At 37.0% G+C, this 16,962-nt stretch overlaps 1 protein-coding gene across 1 annotated transcript in view; it reads right to left on the minus strand.

The window, feature by feature from the left end:
* Positions 1 to 7,686: 7,686 nt before the first annotated feature.
* Positions 7,687 to 16,962, minus strand: part of UFL1 (UFM1 specific ligase 1) — a 32,940-nt gene continuing 23,664 nt past the window's right edge. Inside the window, exons 13-19 of the mRNA XM_047102669.1 lie at positions 14,320 to 14,437; positions 12,757 to 12,923; positions 12,545 to 12,675; positions 10,879 to 10,959; positions 10,505 to 10,590; positions 9,787 to 9,967; positions 7,687 to 8,922 (exon numbers count right to left, since the gene is read on the minus strand). Coding sequence (XP_046958625.1) covers positions 8,704 to 8,922; positions 9,787 to 9,967; positions 10,505 to 10,590; positions 10,879 to 10,959; positions 12,545 to 12,675; positions 12,757 to 12,923; positions 14,320 to 14,437 — 983 coding nt within the window. The 3' untranslated portion in view covers positions 7,687 to 8,703. The remainder of the gene's footprint in view (positions 8,923 to 9,786; positions 9,968 to 10,504; positions 10,591 to 10,878; positions 10,960 to 12,544; positions 12,676 to 12,756; positions 12,924 to 14,319; positions 14,438 to 16,962) is intronic.

Raw genomic sequence — 16,962 nt, forward strand, 5'->3', positions numbered from 1 at the left:
TCTGAGGGTTCCCCCAATTGCAGCTTTTTCAACTTTGTAGAAGAAAATAGGAGTGTGAGTGGGTTTCCTCCAAGTCTTGTGATGTGTATGTAGCTGACTCCTACTGGGCTGAAAAAGCACTCCTTGTCAATTTTTACTTAAAATTGGGAGTAACAAATTCTCTGCAGGATATCCTTAAAGGGAAATTCTGCCAAAATTAGTATTTGAAATATCTGGATAAGCTCCAGAATTTTAAAGTACAATGTGTATACACAGACAACTCACATACACACTCAAGAAATTTCCACTGCCTAGGCTAAATTAAGGGCATATTTAAATTTTTAAAAATCTCTAAAAGGATGATGTAGTTTCCTTTTCCTTGATTAACCGTTTTGTTTGTTTGTTTGATTTTGTTTCATTTTCTTGCTTTCTGGTGACTATCTGAACCTGTCTCTTAGGTTAGAGATGGCTGTACTACAGAGCTTTTCTGTCGAACTATCTGGAAAGAGATGAAGCCCCATGTTCTTACCTGAAGAATTTTTGGTAGCTTGAGAGATAAACCCTGGGTTGTGGCTTCTATCACTGCCTTCTTGGGAAACTTGGGAAATTTGAGCCTTGGATTTGACTAGAATAACTCCAGGTAGCTACCTGCTTCCTGCACGTGCACTGAGGACTTACCACTCCCTGCTTTTTTCTGCCTATTGCCCTATGAGCTGGCAACAATTGTTATGTCACAGTCCTGGCTATATGACTTCACTTAAACATAGACTCATCTGGTCTTTTGAAATCTTCAATTCAAAAATGAAAAGTGGATAGAGATTTCGAGAGTTGTATCTAAAACTATATTTGAATATCGTAATCCAGAACAGGAATTCTCCGTGGACCAGATGGACTAAGGGACATTTGCTCCTAGAATTTCTACTTGAGGCCATTTCTTCACTTTATAAAGTGGGGCGAGAGAAGAAATGTTCTCTCTGAACTTCATTTGTTCCCAGACAAAAACTGTTCTTGTTCTAAGTGCTAAAGAAATTATATGTTAATATTTTCTGAGATTGAACTCAGGTACACACACACACACACACACACCAAACAAAAAAACCCAAAAAAAGTTGAGTTGGGGAAATGTGTGCATTGCTATTCACCTGACTTTGATGATTTAAGATATGAGAATGAGGGGCACTTGGGTGGTTCAGTTGGTTTAGTGTCCGACTCTTGATTTCGGCTCACGTCATGATCTCAAGGTTCATGAGACTGAGCCTGGGTCAGGTTCTGCACTGACAGAGCAGAGCCTGCTTGAACTTTTCTCTCCCTCTCTCTCTGCCCCCTTCCCTGCTCATGCTCTATCTGTCTCAAAATAAATAAACTTAAAAAATAGATAAGAAAATGAAAACATGGTGAGCAGCAGCAACAAATCGATTCAGTGAAAGGACACAAGTACATTCAACTAGTAATAGATTGTAATCCGCATGACCCTACTGCTAGCCAGGCATTATTTTTATCCTTTTATAGGTGAGGAAGTAGAGTGTCGGAGATATAAATTGTATATGTTCCCCTCTAATTATGGGGCCATCACCGTCTTTGTTTACATCCATGCTTCCTGAGAGGGTAGTCTACATTCTCTGATACAGCTTCTGACCCTCCTGCTTTATCCTCCCACAGTTGCATTCTGTCTTCCACTTGAACCACTGCACCAAAAAAACTTCAGTAAACTCATAAAAGATCTTAATTAGCCCTCCAAAGGGCACCGTCTTTAACCTTACTTGAGATTTCTCATCTCTTGCCATGTCTGTTTTTGAAATTTGCTTTCATTAAATTTGGTTTCACTAAGTTACATTCTCTCAATTTCCTCCTTCTTTAGCACCATCAGCCTCCTCTCCCTTTATTCATCTCAGCCTTCCCTAGAGCTATGGAAACCATTAGCAATTATACGACTATCAAACCTGTGTTTTCAATTGTTATCACTCTCTGAGCCTCCAGATCTGTACCCTGTTGTCTGTTGGCCATCTTTTTCTACAGGTCCCCAGGCATCTCAAACTCAACCATCCCTAATAAAGCTCCTCATCTTCTCCTCACTTCAAATCCTCTCTAAGGGCATGGGCACAATCATCCAAGCCGTCACCTTAGACTGTCCTCACTTATTCTCCACCATCCCCATCAGTCAACCCCATCACCAACTTCTGCTGGTTCTACTTTGTTGGCTCTCCCTCAAATTTGTCATCCTCCCTGCACTCTGATTCTCACCTTTCTCACTTGTATTACTGGATCAGTCGTAGAACGACCAGTAGCTGCCTCAGTCCAGTCCCCTTCTATCATTTCTCTACATCACTATAAAACGGTATTTTAAAATACCAGTTTATCAAATTAGAAAATACCTGCTTCTGGAGCACCTGGGTGGCTTAGTCGGTTGACCCCCCAACTTCGGCTCAGGTAATGATCTCACAGTTCGTGGGTTCAAGCCCCATGTTGGGCTCTGTGCTGACAGCTCAGAGCCTGGAGCCTGCTTCAGATTCTGTGTCTCTGTCTCTGTGTCTCTGCTCCTTCCCTGCTTGTGCTGTGTCTCTCAAAAAATAAATAAATGTTCGGGGAGCCTGGGTGGCTCAGTCGGTTAAGCGTCCGACTTCAGCTCAGGTCACGATCTCGCGGTCCGTGAGTTCGAGGCCGCGTTGGGCTCTGGGCTGATGGCTCAGAGCTTGGAGCCTGCTTCCGATTCTGTGTCTCCCTCTCTCTCTGCCCCTCCCCCGTTCATGCTCTGTCTCTCTCTGTCTCAAAAATAAATAAAACGTTAAAAAAAATTTTTTAAAATAAATGTCAAAATTAAAAAAAAAGAAAATACAAGAAATTGCAAGAAATGCTTCTTGCAGAAAACCTGGAATAAGAATTGAAAAAATAAAGAAAATTTAAAATGACTTGCAATCAAAGAGACAGCCACAAGTCAAATCTTAGCCCAAATCTCTTTAGAATATTAGGTATGTACATGCAGGAAACCATACAAGGACATTTATACAAATGTGTATACGGTATATTTAATTAGAAAACCAAGGCCACATTATATAGAGTTCTGCATCCTTTTTTTTAAACCTAATATACCATGAACAATTTTCCAAATCGAGTATCTTTAAGGTGATTGTGAATAAAGGCTGCAATATAATGAAACACATGAAATATATTATGGACTAGTGGTCTCTCTTCTCTCTGTCTCTCTTGCTTTCTGATTTGTTTTCTTCAACACCAAAGCTGACCCTGAGCGTTTATCATGTATGAGTCGCAAGGACTTAGATTTTGGTGAGAAAGGGGGGAAGGAGAAAAATAGAAAACACTCACTTTAAGTTCATTTACATTTATTAGATACTATTCAAACAACTCTATTTTCTATACTTACCATGTGTCATGTCTTCAAGCAATTAATCCAATCTGTAAGTCTGCATAGTAGAGTTAGGTGAAAGGTATATTTTAGGTGAGTAGACAAGATCAGTAGGAAAGCAATTTGATCAAGTGCTTTTTCTTCTTCACATTGAATGACAAGAAACATATGAGAAACCCCATAGGACCTTTGTCTTAGCTTGACTAGTCAGATATAGGTTTTTTGGGGGGCAGACTAACATCTAAATAAAAAAGAGTACTTCAGAGCCAAGGAGACTGCCTCCTTTCTGGGCAAGGCAGGCTGTCCATGCTCCTCTTTGACTAGAAGCTGGGGAAAAAGACTTGTACATATCAAGTCCACATTTTACTTTTCAGACAGGAGAGACATTGATTTCATAAATAATAGTAATTTTAAAGGATTTTGATATGTCCTCAAACTGCTCAAACTGCCTTTCAGAATGGGCAGTCTTTCTAAATGACAAATCTAATTACCTTATTTTCCTGGTTAACCTTGTAAAACTCCCCGTTTTCAGGATGATGGCTAAACTTTTTCGCTTAGTGTACATATAAGGTAGTTCATGATCTCCCTCTGGTCTCTCCAGCTTCAGCTTACAATGCTTCCCCAGACCATTTTTCACATTTCTCATACTTAGGGTTTCCCAAATGTCTCATTATTTCATATTAGTTCATGTCTTAGTACTTCCCGATCTCCTCCTCTCTCTCAGAAATGCCTGATTTCACTGGGCTTGTCCTACTTTTCTGTCAGGACTCAGTTCTGTCAGGACTTTTCTGTCAGGACTCAGGAGATCATTTCCAGCCTGTTCAGTTCCCCTCCCCGCTGTGCAAGACAGTGGACTTTCATTTCTTACCCCATAGCATCCTCTGTTCGTTGATTCTTGCCATCTCCTTGAAACAAGGTGTATTTATTTTTCATACTTTTACTTATTCAACTAACATATGTATTTTTAAATTATTTATTTAAATTCAAGTTGGTTAACATACAGTGTAGTATTGGTTTCAGGATAGAACCCAGTGCCCAACAAGTGCCCTTCTTAATGCCCATCACCCATTTAGCCCATACCTCCCCTACCTCCCCCATCTAGCAATACTCAGTATGTTCTCTGTATTTAAGAGTCTCTTATGGTTTACTTCTGTTTTTATCTTATTTTTCCTCCCCCCGCACCATGTTCATCTGTTGTCTTCTTAAATTCCACATGTAAGTGAAGTCATCCATTTATTTGTCTTTCTCTGACTACTCAGTGATCAAAAAGAAGGAAATGTTGCCATTTGCAACAACATGGATGTAACTAGAGTGTATTATGCTAAGTCAAAGTGTATTTTTAAGATTTACATTTGTATTCCTAGTTCTTCATAGTCATACAGGATCCAGGAGATTGTTGAGCTCAGGATTGAAATTCACCATGTCTCCCCTTTCTTCATCGCACCACAACACAATCTCTTTCCTCCTGCTCTGTAAACACACATCCACGATGTGGATTAGTCGTATTACTAATCACTGAAGAGAAATAGAGGTGCAAATAGAGGCAAACCTGGTAAAACAAATAATAAAACACTGGGAACTTATAAAAATTTAATACCTATTCAAAGTAGTTATTCCTTCTTTTTTGGTGGTGTAAATTGAATAAACACTTTTTATTTCTGTGTTTCTGTGTATTCTGTTTCTGAAAGCCTGAAAGTCAAGGTTTCTTTGTTAGATGGTTTGGAACAAATTTTTCCCAGGTTCTATTTAATTTTTTTTCAGTGTCGACTTCAAAGTAGAGCAACTTGTGCGAATCTAGGCCATTTTAATGGCCACTTTAATGTGGTTCTAGATTTCTGTGCAAAATGTGCATCTGAGTTGATGTGTTTTTCCTTCATCTCCCATATATACTGGGGTAAAGGCTTCATTGGTATTAGTCAAAGAAAGCAAACCTTCCATGGTCTCCAACCTCTACCCAACTAACATGTTAATTCTTGATAGAAAAAAAAGTCCCATTGGCCCTGGGATGAGTAGCATTTCTGGGGAAGCAATGAACTCTTGGTTCTCAATCCACACGCTGCAGGGATGAAGTTTTGGTGTGATGGTGGGGTGGTCCGGAGCCAAAGGCCAAAGAATTATTGAAGACATCTTTGGTGCAAAAGGTGATTTATTAAAGTACAGGGCAGGACCCGTAGGCAGGAAGAGCTGCATGGGGTCATGATGGGTAACTCCTTATATACCCTCAGGTTGAGAGAGGATCAAGGATATAGTATGTCTCTAAGGAATTTTGGAAGCAAGGTTTCCAGTACCTTGAGGGGCTAGGTGTTGCTAAGGAAACATTTATTACCATTTAATAAAACCTTAGTCATAAGAGCCTTTAGATGTATACTGAGGGCCATAAGCTTGGAGTATGATTGCCAGCATATATCTTGGGGCAGTTAAGATAAAGGAAGTAAACTTACAGGATCCTGGAGGTTGGGATAATGTTAAGCTAAGGTTCTCCTTTTGCCCTAAAGAAAGTGTCATCCTTGAGACAGCTGAGCTCCTAGAAGGAGGTCACTCTGCCTGTTTCAAGGACTTGTCAATGGGCTGTAGGCAGTAAGGGAATTTAATTTTTCATTTGCCTTAGATTCCCACATTACCATGGCAAGCACTTAAACTCTTCCTTTGTTCCTGAGTAGCCAGAAGTGTCCAAGGAATATCACTCATATTCAACTGGGGTGGGGGTGGGGGCGGTGCCAGCTTGCATTTTGCCCTCCGCTTGCCCCATGCTCCCTCTTCACGAACAATCACTGTTGCACTCTGACCTCATCTTTGGTGCTTTATGGTCTGACTAAAACATACTCCCTAAAAAGTTCAAGATGGTTCTATATTCAAATTAAGCAACTTATACATTTATTATTCTGATTTCATATCAGTATCTTTTCTGAAAATTCACTGATTTTGATAAGATAGGCCATGGTTCACTGAATCACTCTGATGGCTAGAAGTGGGTTTCCCTTGACTCTTCAGAAACATGTGGTCTGGAGAATGGGGCACACGAACACATTATTCAGAAAGCTCTCTTGTATCTGCAATAGTAGGAAGTGGCAGATAAGAGTATAGCTGTACATTTGCTGACATGTAGCTAACCGAAGATGATTTACTCAGGTAAAATGGTTCATGACTGGCAAACTTTCATGGAATGAGACACTGAGGACTATCGAACTATTTTTGTGCAAGAAAATATAATAAAATCTTTAAATATATTCAGAAAAAGAATTTTAAAATGTGAATACGTTACATGTAACATACGCATCAATTAATCCTAGTAGTAATTAAAATAATGGAAGCTCCAAAGTACCACAAAATTTAACAGAAATAGGCAACTTTATTTTTAATAACACTCTTAAATCTTCCCATCAAGATCATAGTAGATAACCATTTAAGAATTTTTATCAGTGAGATTAGATTTTTACATACAAAATCGGCTATACCACTTTGTTTTCAAAAACAATAAAAATTGTTCTTATTTACTGTGAAAAATACGAACCATTTTGATAAATGAAAAAAAATTAATGTGATCAAGACAATCGTTTTCTTTTTATTTGCTTGGTCGTCTCTCCTATTTTTATTCCTACAAATTAGGAAGGCCAGAGTGATTTTATTTGCTTCATTGTTTATGACCTAGTTTGAATCAAATGTGGATTACTCTGGTATCTGCTGAAACATAAATGATAAGTTCTTAAAGACTGGATAAAACCTTAAGTTTGGTTTTTAATATTTTGAAAGCTGAATAAAAAAACTACCTGGAGTTTGTGGTCACAGAGGATTTGTCATTTTCTTCCTTTGCCCATATGAAAATACATTAATAGAAAATTACCAGTGGAAAAACATTTTTAAATTTAGGTTACATTCCTATCAACTTTAATAATAATGTTTAGTTAGCAATTGTATCAATTTTTTTCACTCAATATTAACACTCTGAATTAGAGTAGAGGTAGACTGATATTTGTATTCAAACATTTTGAAACAGGAAGTTTTAAATGCCATATGAGGAATTATATAAAATAGTACTTTTTTAATATTTGAAATTTAACTTACTATTATATTCAAAATAAGTTTCTTTTTGATAATAATAAATTGTTGCTTAAGACTCATTTGCTTGAAATTATTACACCAAGGAACTATTTTAGTTACTTTTAACTACTAGTAGTCTTTTTAAAAATTTTTTTTTTTTCAACGTTTATTTATTTTTGGGACAGAGAGAGACAGAGCATGAATGGGGGAGGGGCAGAGAGAGAGGGAGACACAGAATCGGAAACAGGCTCCAGGCTCTGAGCCATCAGCCCAGAGCCCGACGCGGGGCTCGAACTCACGAACCGCGAGATCGTGACCTGGCTGAAGTCGGACGCTTAACCGACTGCGCCACCCAGGCGCCCCTTAACTACTAGTAGTCTTTAGAAAACAAGAATACCTATTTTCTTACATGGATTTCCATTTTTGGAAAAAAAAAAAGTTTCAATGATTTCAATGCACTTATAGATCCTCCTACAACAAAGCATTAGGAGTCAGAGTGACTACTGATACAAAAAATAACAATTAGAAATGCAAATTGGGTTAAAGAAAAAATACTTGTATTACATTTTTAGTTATTCTAATGTGATTTATATCTATTAAGAAGTAATTTTTATTTTTTCTCTCACTCTTGTTAGCGTCTTGTTTTAGAATAGAATAGACCATAGCAATAAATGGGCCCCTCTGGTGTTTTTCTGCAGCTGTAAAGGCATCCCTGAAACTGTCAACCACATAAAAGTTCACTCCTGTGGGCGCAATGGGAGGCCCTCTATCTGCCAGAAATAAAAGCAGGGGCTTAGTAATAAAAAGTTCTTCTGCAAATTTCTGTATTTTAGGTTTGAAGCATTGTCTATTAATTTTAAAATACACGATTTTTATTGTTGACACCAAAGGGTTTTTTTTTTCCTTTTTAAAAAACACATGGCCACATTTTAAGTTTCCACCTAATATGGGTATATATATAATAATGTCACTTGAAATCTAACAACACAACGAATGAGTCCTTTTCTAGAGATGAAAGATATCAAAATTTATTCTTCATTTAGCATCTGAAAATAAAATAAAACTGAAATGGTTAATTTTTAGAATTATATTGTGAAAAAGAAATCTTCCATGGTTGAACCCAATTTATAAAAATTCACATTTTTATAAGGTTTACATTGAATACAACACTATTGTTTAGACTGAATTGCGTGTGTGTGGGTGTATGCATGGGGGCATTACTGGGAGGAACTGAGGACTGTGAAATGAACACTTTGTGGTAACCACTCAACCATATTAAACTTTGGGAAAAATGTATACTATATGATAAAAGTAAATTAAGATCATTACTCTTCTGTCATAGATGACTTCCTGGATTTGAGAACAAGGTCTTTAATGGATGAAGAAAGTTCTTGAAGCTCTTTACGAGTAGTATTGGTGATATCTTCTTGTTCTTTGTCTAATTCATCACTCAAAGGATCATCTCCCTGGCCAGTCTTCTTATTTTGACTAACTAAATGCTTTACAACTAAACCTTGATACTTTACCAAAAGAGTATGCTGATCCTGTGAAAAGAGAAAGGAGAAGAAAAGTTAACAAACATTAATTTTCTGTGGAACAAGCATGATTTGTTCAACCAACACCCATCTTTATAAATCAGTATAATCATCTTAAGTAGAAAACTGAATCAAGCAAGGTCCTTGCTGGCAAGTTGACAGGTTAGGGGTGATAAAACATGAATACAGATCATTTTAATGTAAACCGACTTGGCTAGGTTCTATCACCAGACATTTAGTCAAAGTTACATGGAAGTTCAAAGAAGCCCAATTACTTTTAGGTGAGAAGTTTCTCAGAAGAATCTGTGCAGGGTAAGACTTTTTGAACTGGTCCTTGAACAACAGGTTAAATTTACATAAGCTGAATTGGAAGACTGGACATTATTACATCTTTTTTGAAAGCTTAAATTTCCAAATTCAGAATATTTTTTTTTACTATAGATCCTGTAGGATCCCAAAAGATTCTTGAGCTATGCTGAGTTTTTTTTTTTTTCAACTTTTTTTTTTTTTATTATTTATTTTTGGGATAGAGAGAGACAGAGCATGAACGGGGGAGGGGCAGAGAGAGGGAGACACAGAATCGGAAACAGGCTCCAGGCTCCGAGCCATCAGCCCAGAGCCTGACGCGGGGCTCGAACTCACGGAGCGCGAGATCGTGACCTGGCCGAAGTCGGACGCTCAACCGACTGCGCCACCCAGGTGCCCCTATGCTGAGTTTTTAAAATCAATCTTCTATCACTGTTCACATTCTTGAACGGGAAATCATATTAACATGTTTTGTGTCTTACTGTTTACGATGATTCAAACCTATCCATTCAAAATCTTCAGAATCTAAAAGCTTTAAAAGTTTCGAGTGCACTGACAAGACGATACCTCTGGAATTTTACTACTGAGAAAGGCGATGATCTGTGGGACACATCTTCCAGGTGCATGGAGCATGCTGTGGGTTGAGAACTGAAACAGAAGGACTGATGTGAGGTGCAGAATAAGAGCAGGGTCTTCTGTGACTTTTAGCTGTTCAGCCAGTGCTTGTCGATGCTGGAACAATATCTGCCTAAACAAAAATAAGATCACAAAACACATTATCATATTTTCACCAGCTCTCATCAATTTCACTTCTTCCCTTCTGTATTCATTTTTAGCTTCTCCAGTTCAGTTATCTAGCTCCACAAACATCTTAAGGGATATTTTAAATAGGAAATATAGACACACTTGACCCTAAATGGTATGGATAAACCAATATGCTAGAGAATGATACAGAAAACTAGATAGCAGGGATACTCAAGATATACTTTTTATTTTAAGTTGTTGGGAATCAGACAGAAGTGCACTAATGCACATAAGCTTTCTACAGCAGGTCTCAAAGCCAACATAAAGTTCCCAGGCTTGATCTACTAGGGGATTAGGGAACCTTGCTACCCTATCAAAATGGGTCAGAGAGGGAGACCTATGTATTGAATACGCTTAAAGGTATGCAGCCATTTGGATACAAGAGTTCTCTGTGCAAGATCCACATAGTCACCAACTTCAGACATGAAATATCACACATCTAAGAATCTGTTAATAATGTAGATTAATTGAATGTTGTTACCTTTCCCTTTTTTTGTCTCCCCTTTTCACCATAATATCACAAGCCTCTGCTGCAGAATCCAGACAAGAAAGAAAGTCTTCTATGCTCTGAAAAGGTATTTAATGCCATAATTTACTTTTATTAACAGGTTTCCTAAAGAAATACAGTCATTTAATACTGTTCTATAATATCACACCCTAAATACAATTTTTAAAAAGGTCATTTTGTTATTAAACTTGACATTGTGATTAAGGACTAAAGAGGATAAAATGTCCCCAGCCTGTTCTCCCCCTTCACCTCCCAAAGAGATTTAGTTTACAATTATTCTTATAAAAATGTACTCAAAGGTCATAAATTCTAGCCCCATTATCTAAACAGAATCCAACTTTACTTACTTTTTCATTCAGAGAGCTATGTAGTTTTGTGAGAGCTACTTTGGTTTCTTCTGATAATTTACTTAAAATTTTTTTTCTTACCTATAAGGGGAAAAAAATTCTTTTGGGATTGTGACTTTAACATGTGGTGGATATAAGATCAAACAAAACAAAACAAAGTATATTTGTTGCTATAATAGAATACTGAATAGAATTTATCTTTGTTTTTGAGTTTTAGCTCTCAAACTAGGGATAAAAACATGCCAAAAGCATTCTAGTATCTGAAAGCTAGCTAACAACCAGTCAGCCAATGAAGCTAGATATAGCTTTGCTCCTCCCTTCTGGCCCAGCAATGTAAGAGGAAGATGGGGCAGGGGAGTGGCAGGGGGGTGGGCCGAGGGAGGAGGGAGAGAGAACCATTTACCTTGTGGGTAAAAGAGAATTTGGGGCAAGAGGCTACTCCCTCTCTTTTTCATTGGGGTGGGAAGAATGTTCTTCCTAATGCCAAGTGAAGGGGGTCTCACTCTTGAATAAAGTTTAAGAATGCCTATAAACTAGAGAACTTGCTCTATGGATGGACAGTTGTTATGCTATTTGGTGTGTGGTCTTTTCAGCACCCCATCCACACAGATGTGTCTCAAGAAATTTGGTGGCATTCTTGACCCATCTGATGGCCCTACCTAGTATGAAATTTCTGGTGGAGGCCTACTGGAATGGCTTGGCCAGTAGGCCCTGAAAGTTACAGTGAGTCTTGGAAGACTAGGGCAACCTACTGACTCCCCGTCACATGGCACACTAAATCCTTCCGTAGCCCCCAAAGGGCACAGGACAGGACCCCATGTATTTCTCACAGCAGAAGTTGGCACAGAGGCAGGATACATGAACTGCCCAAGCATCTGGAGATTCACTGTCAAGCTAAAGGAGGAAGGGGGACAGTACTTTGCTGGGGTAGACAGGAGAAATAACCTGTTTGGAAGTTTAGGGGGTGGTCCTTGCCATGAGAGGGAGTCACATGCTAAAAAACATCCCCCAAACAACCTATGCCATCTAGGTGGCAATGGCCACATCACGAGAGACCACAGCATTGGACCTAGGTCATAATCAGTGATATGCAGTCATTCTTATGAGGCACTTTTTGCCTCTTTCATTTTTTCTAAATCTCAAACATTAAGTGGATCAGAGAAGAAGGACAGAAAAGAAGTAGAGGAGGAGAGTTAGGGACAGATCACACTTCCTTCTCTAGGCAACTAGGAGCCACTGCCCTACCTTACATTTCAAGAAGGGAAGAAATGAACTTTGAATTTAGTTTGAGATTAGAATTTTAACAAATAAATTACAATTTATTTAAATATTGAACAGAGATGGTGCCAGTAAGTGAAAATGACTGCAGAGTTATGCAGTCAGGCCATAGCACTGTTAAGGGATTTGCAACTCAGCAGGAGAAAGGGATGTGACACCATAATAATTAGGAAAAAATAAAAGTGTTGATTCTAAAGTAATTAACCATCATTACTTTCAAAAGACCGGTTATATTACCAATTTGAACTAAAAATCTGATGGATGTTTTCCCTAAAAACCCTTTCTTATACTTTACTCTCCTTTAGACTATTCCTGGTGTGAGAAAATAAAGCATGCTTTTATTTCAAAACTAAACACATCAAGGATGGCAAACAAATCACTATCATACTTCATTTGTGATGGTTGCAGGATCGTCTACTGCCATCATTAAATCCGAAGCTAAGAAGTTGAAAATGAGGTTAGTGATATCAGTACACACTGTCTTCAGCAAATGCTTTGTAAGAGTAGCTTGCGTATCATCTGGAAAATAAAGGTGTTTTATTAAAATGAATGTCCAAGAACAATTATGAGAATCAATGAAAAAAACAGCACCAAGTATACCTGTGAAGAACTTCACCCCCTTTTCAAAAAGCCGAATGTTATTATACAGGTTTGAAACCTCTTCTTGCAAGTCCTTGATAGTGCGCTTTCGACCAGTTCCAGAGGCAGAAGAAGTTGAAGACATGAACACTGAACGCACCACCTCGAGGTAAGTTTTATTAAGGGGTCTGTGCACAAGATAAATATATTTAGTTTATTAAAAAGTACTGGATTTATGCATCTAAGAAATTTTGCTTCTATGGAAATAGGCCTTAAGGGAAGACCTCTATATTTTTTAAACAAACAAGATTAATTTGGAGACTAGTTCCCAAGAATTTGTCCTCTAAGCCTAGGACTTATCACTTAAATGCATTTACTTTTCTCAGTCTTACAGTACTCAAAATTATTGCACTAAGGACAGTAAGAATAGCAGTAACAGAAGTTTCAATTCAAATTCAAATTCAATTCAAAGTAGTTTTTAAAAGTTAATTTGGAGAATAGACTACAAATCTGTTTCCCATCCTTGGGAATAATAAATTCTCAATTTCTAAAGTACTATAAAAGATAACACATTAAAAACTTTATGCTCAACAACTCAGAATAGATTATTTTATTTTTATAAAAAAATTTTTTTAATGGTTATTTTTGAGAGAGAGACAGAATATGAGCAGGGGAGGGGCAGAGAGAAGGAGAGGAAGGCACAGAATCTGAAGCAGGTTCCAGGCTCTGAGCTGTCAGCACAGAGCCTGACATGGAGCTTGAACTCATGAACCACGAGTTCAACTCATGAGTTCATGAGTTGGACGCTCAACTGACTAAGCCACTCAGGCACCCCCAGAAAAGATTTTTTAAAAAGTAATGGCAAATTATTAGAGGTAACTACTCCATCTTTTTACATATGAAAAATGTGATTATTTAATATATTCATGTACAAAAACATTCAGTGAAATGAAAAAATCTCACTACAAAAGCTATATTCTAAATTCAATGTTAGATGCACTGGGCTCCTGGACTGCATTTATAGCTTACACACTGGAACTACCTTGAGGGAAAATCACGTTAGTTAGTAATAGTCAAGTTATACACAATGTTTTTCACTTCCATAAAGTAAATTTAGCTTGGCTCAATTACAAGCTAGTGCTGTCTAAATTTATTCTCTTTGAAGACAGTTTGTTACTTTATTTCTCCCCTTTTTTAAAAGTGCACTGTTTACTCTCTGTCACGTCCAGATAGAAAATGGTCTTTTCTTTCTTTTAGGTGTTCCTTTTCACGCTATGTTAGAGAGCAGCCAGCTATTATGTTGGTGTTTTTCTCCCAACTAGTACTGTAACATCAGTGAATGAGGATGCCTCCACACTCTCGCCTTTTCTTTCCTATATTGCCTTCCCCAGAGCACTTACATGTTTGTTGAATTGAACAGCCTCTACAGGCAAACAAAATCTGCAATTTGGTGGCTAGATTAAATTCTAAGCTTTGAAAAGAAAAGACCTAGAGTATATGTTTTCTATGATCTTGGTAAAAATTTTATTTAAAACCTCTGAATTTCTATCATAAAACAGAAAAAAAATATGTTTTTATACTTACTTTATTAAGTACTCGGCAAGTTCAGAAATAAACTCCTCAGGGGCATCTTGTACGTGTTTTCTTAAAAAATCTTCAATCTCATCCTGGAACATAAAAGTGATCTCTGGCTTCTTCTTTCCTATAGTAGAAATGAGCAATGTGAAAAACAACAAAACCATAAAGCAACCTAAAAGCAAATAAGGTTCAACATATTTAATAAGACGGTAATTCATTCACTTCATACCACAAAGACTCTGATATTGCCAATGTCAAATAGCAATAACCAATGAAAATAATTTTAAAAATAAGAGATAGTGGCATCTCTTTTGAGTAATAATGTCCTAACTTCATTTTGTGACTGTTTTCTGAGTCAATCAGAAAATCATAAAGATGTTTTCTCCCCAATCTAACTTGGATGGTACAAATAGTTGAAAATCAAGGAAAAAAGTCTTTTAAGAAAAGATAACTTCACTGTTGAACAATATATAATGAGCAGAATTTCTGTCTTTATAAAAATGAATAGGCACTAAAAATCAAATCATCCTTGTAAGTTACATAGGATCTTCAGGAAAAGTCTTTATAATCATGTGAACTACAACTCTGGTAGAATTAAGCTAAAAATTATCTGTGGGAAAGGCACAGATGAAAAGAATCCTTGTAATTTTACACTCATAATTTATTCTTCTTCTTACAAAAATAATTCCATACCAAGGAAAGCTTGTATGCAGCTAGTGTAATGGAAATAATTGTTAACTGTGCATGCCTACTCACCGACTTGAAGTAGTACAGGTTGCAGACAAAAGAAAGCTAACAATATTTCCGTTATTAATTGTAAAAATATAAAAGTGATTATTTCCAGCTAAATTTGGTTATTGTAAAACCATAGAAATAAAAATAAAAAATAATGAAATAAATAAATAATAGCTCAAAAATCAATCTTCACTATGCATCAAGATCTAAGTAGTTGACGTTATAGCTTTAGAACAGATACACCCATTAGAAGAGATAGACTATCCTTTCTTTTTGTGATTTGCTATCCATTCCTGATCTTCCACATCAAATAGTTTCTGCTTTGTTTGCTTTCTGCATGCATGTTATAAGTTATTACATTATATTTCCATATAGTAATCTTTCACACTAAGTTGATGCTGTATTTTAGCTGAGAACCTGATTCCATCCCCCATTGCGAGATTATAACACAACCCCTTTTCAAAAGCACTGAAATTATATTTTTTTAGGTAGAATGGTTTTGCTACCTTTATAGCCCCTCTCTATAACCTGTGCACAAAAGAAGTAACACATGTCTCATTTAATAATTACTTAAGGCTACAGATAATAGAAAAATATTTTATTAAATATCCCTTCTCTCCCACCCCTAGTACATCTGGGGAATAGAGAAATTCATTTACTAATGAAAAATTAAAACCCACATAGGTCAGTCTTAATACTACTTAAAATAGGAACAGGGCTACTAGTTTCTATGAAGATAGGTTTTTTAAAAAGTTTTTTAAATGTTTATATTAGAGAGAGAGAGAGAGAGAGAGAGGGAGGGAGAGAGAGAGAATGAACACAAGTTGGGCAACGGCAGAGAGAGAGACGGAGACAGAATCTGAAGCAGGCTCCAGGCTCTGAGCTGTGAGCACAGAGCATGATGCGGGGCTCGAACCCACGAGCCATGAGATCATGACCTGAGCTGAAGTCAGATGCTTAACCGACCGAGCCACCCAGGCGCTCCTCTATGAAGACAGTTTTAATTAATATTGTTTTATGCATGCTGAGAACAGTAGCTATTTTTATCTATCTTAGAATACTTTAAAGATAGATCTTAAGCAAATACATTATCACTAGTAGTGGCACACTAATAACTGAAGCCCACGTCAACTGATTTCTACGCCTCCTGGCTCTAGCCCATACAAAATGAGCTCTGTGGAAGAAGTAAAATAAAAATTTCAGATTATTATCATTTCAATGTTTCTTCTGTGTTTACTGGGGAAAAGGAAGAGGGAGGTATCACAGTTGCATTAAGTAAATTTATTTACAACACAAACATAGAAGAATCATAACTTTACTTAGAAAAACTAACATGTCTCTTGCTAACTTAACAATACTGAATAATAACAAGTCTTGGAAAAGGAAGATGCATATACTAATTATCTTCCTTAAATAGAAGCAACCAATCACTTAAGTGTTACCATAAAACTTAAACATGCATAATATTAGTGTTTCCTACTTGAATATGCAGAAATCCACTTTTGTAAAATATTATAATTTGTTTTGCATGGCAGCGGGAAACCATAAAAGTGACTATGCAAGCCGCAACTGTGCAAGGTGTTCTTAATAAACAATGGGAAAATTTGATTGTTCTGTGACCCTTTAAAAAATGTTTGTGAAAACATTAGAAGTTCTGCTGGTTATGAATATAAAGGGAAATGAAAAAGAAAACTAATAATTTAGCATACTATAATTTAGCTCATTAGAAACCCTGAGCATGAAAGTGTTTGATTTCTTTGTAAAAAACTTATCAAAAATCATCTCAATGGTGCTTGCTTCTTCTCATCCTGTGACTTATATTCCAGAGCAAGCATTTTTCTGTGGCTTGGCAAGTTGTCATACTCCTTTTTTAACTCCGGATCAGCTTACGACATTTTATCCTTTGCCCTTTCA

This window comes from Lynx rufus, unplaced genomic scaffold (genome assembly GCF_022079265.1).
Source record: "Lynx rufus isolate CCGP_SWC_20201006 ecotype Redwood Valley unplaced genomic scaffold, mLynRuf1.p SCAF_6, whole genome shotgun sequence".
Taxonomy (NCBI): domain Eukaryota; kingdom Metazoa; phylum Chordata; class Mammalia; order Carnivora; family Felidae; genus Lynx; species Lynx rufus.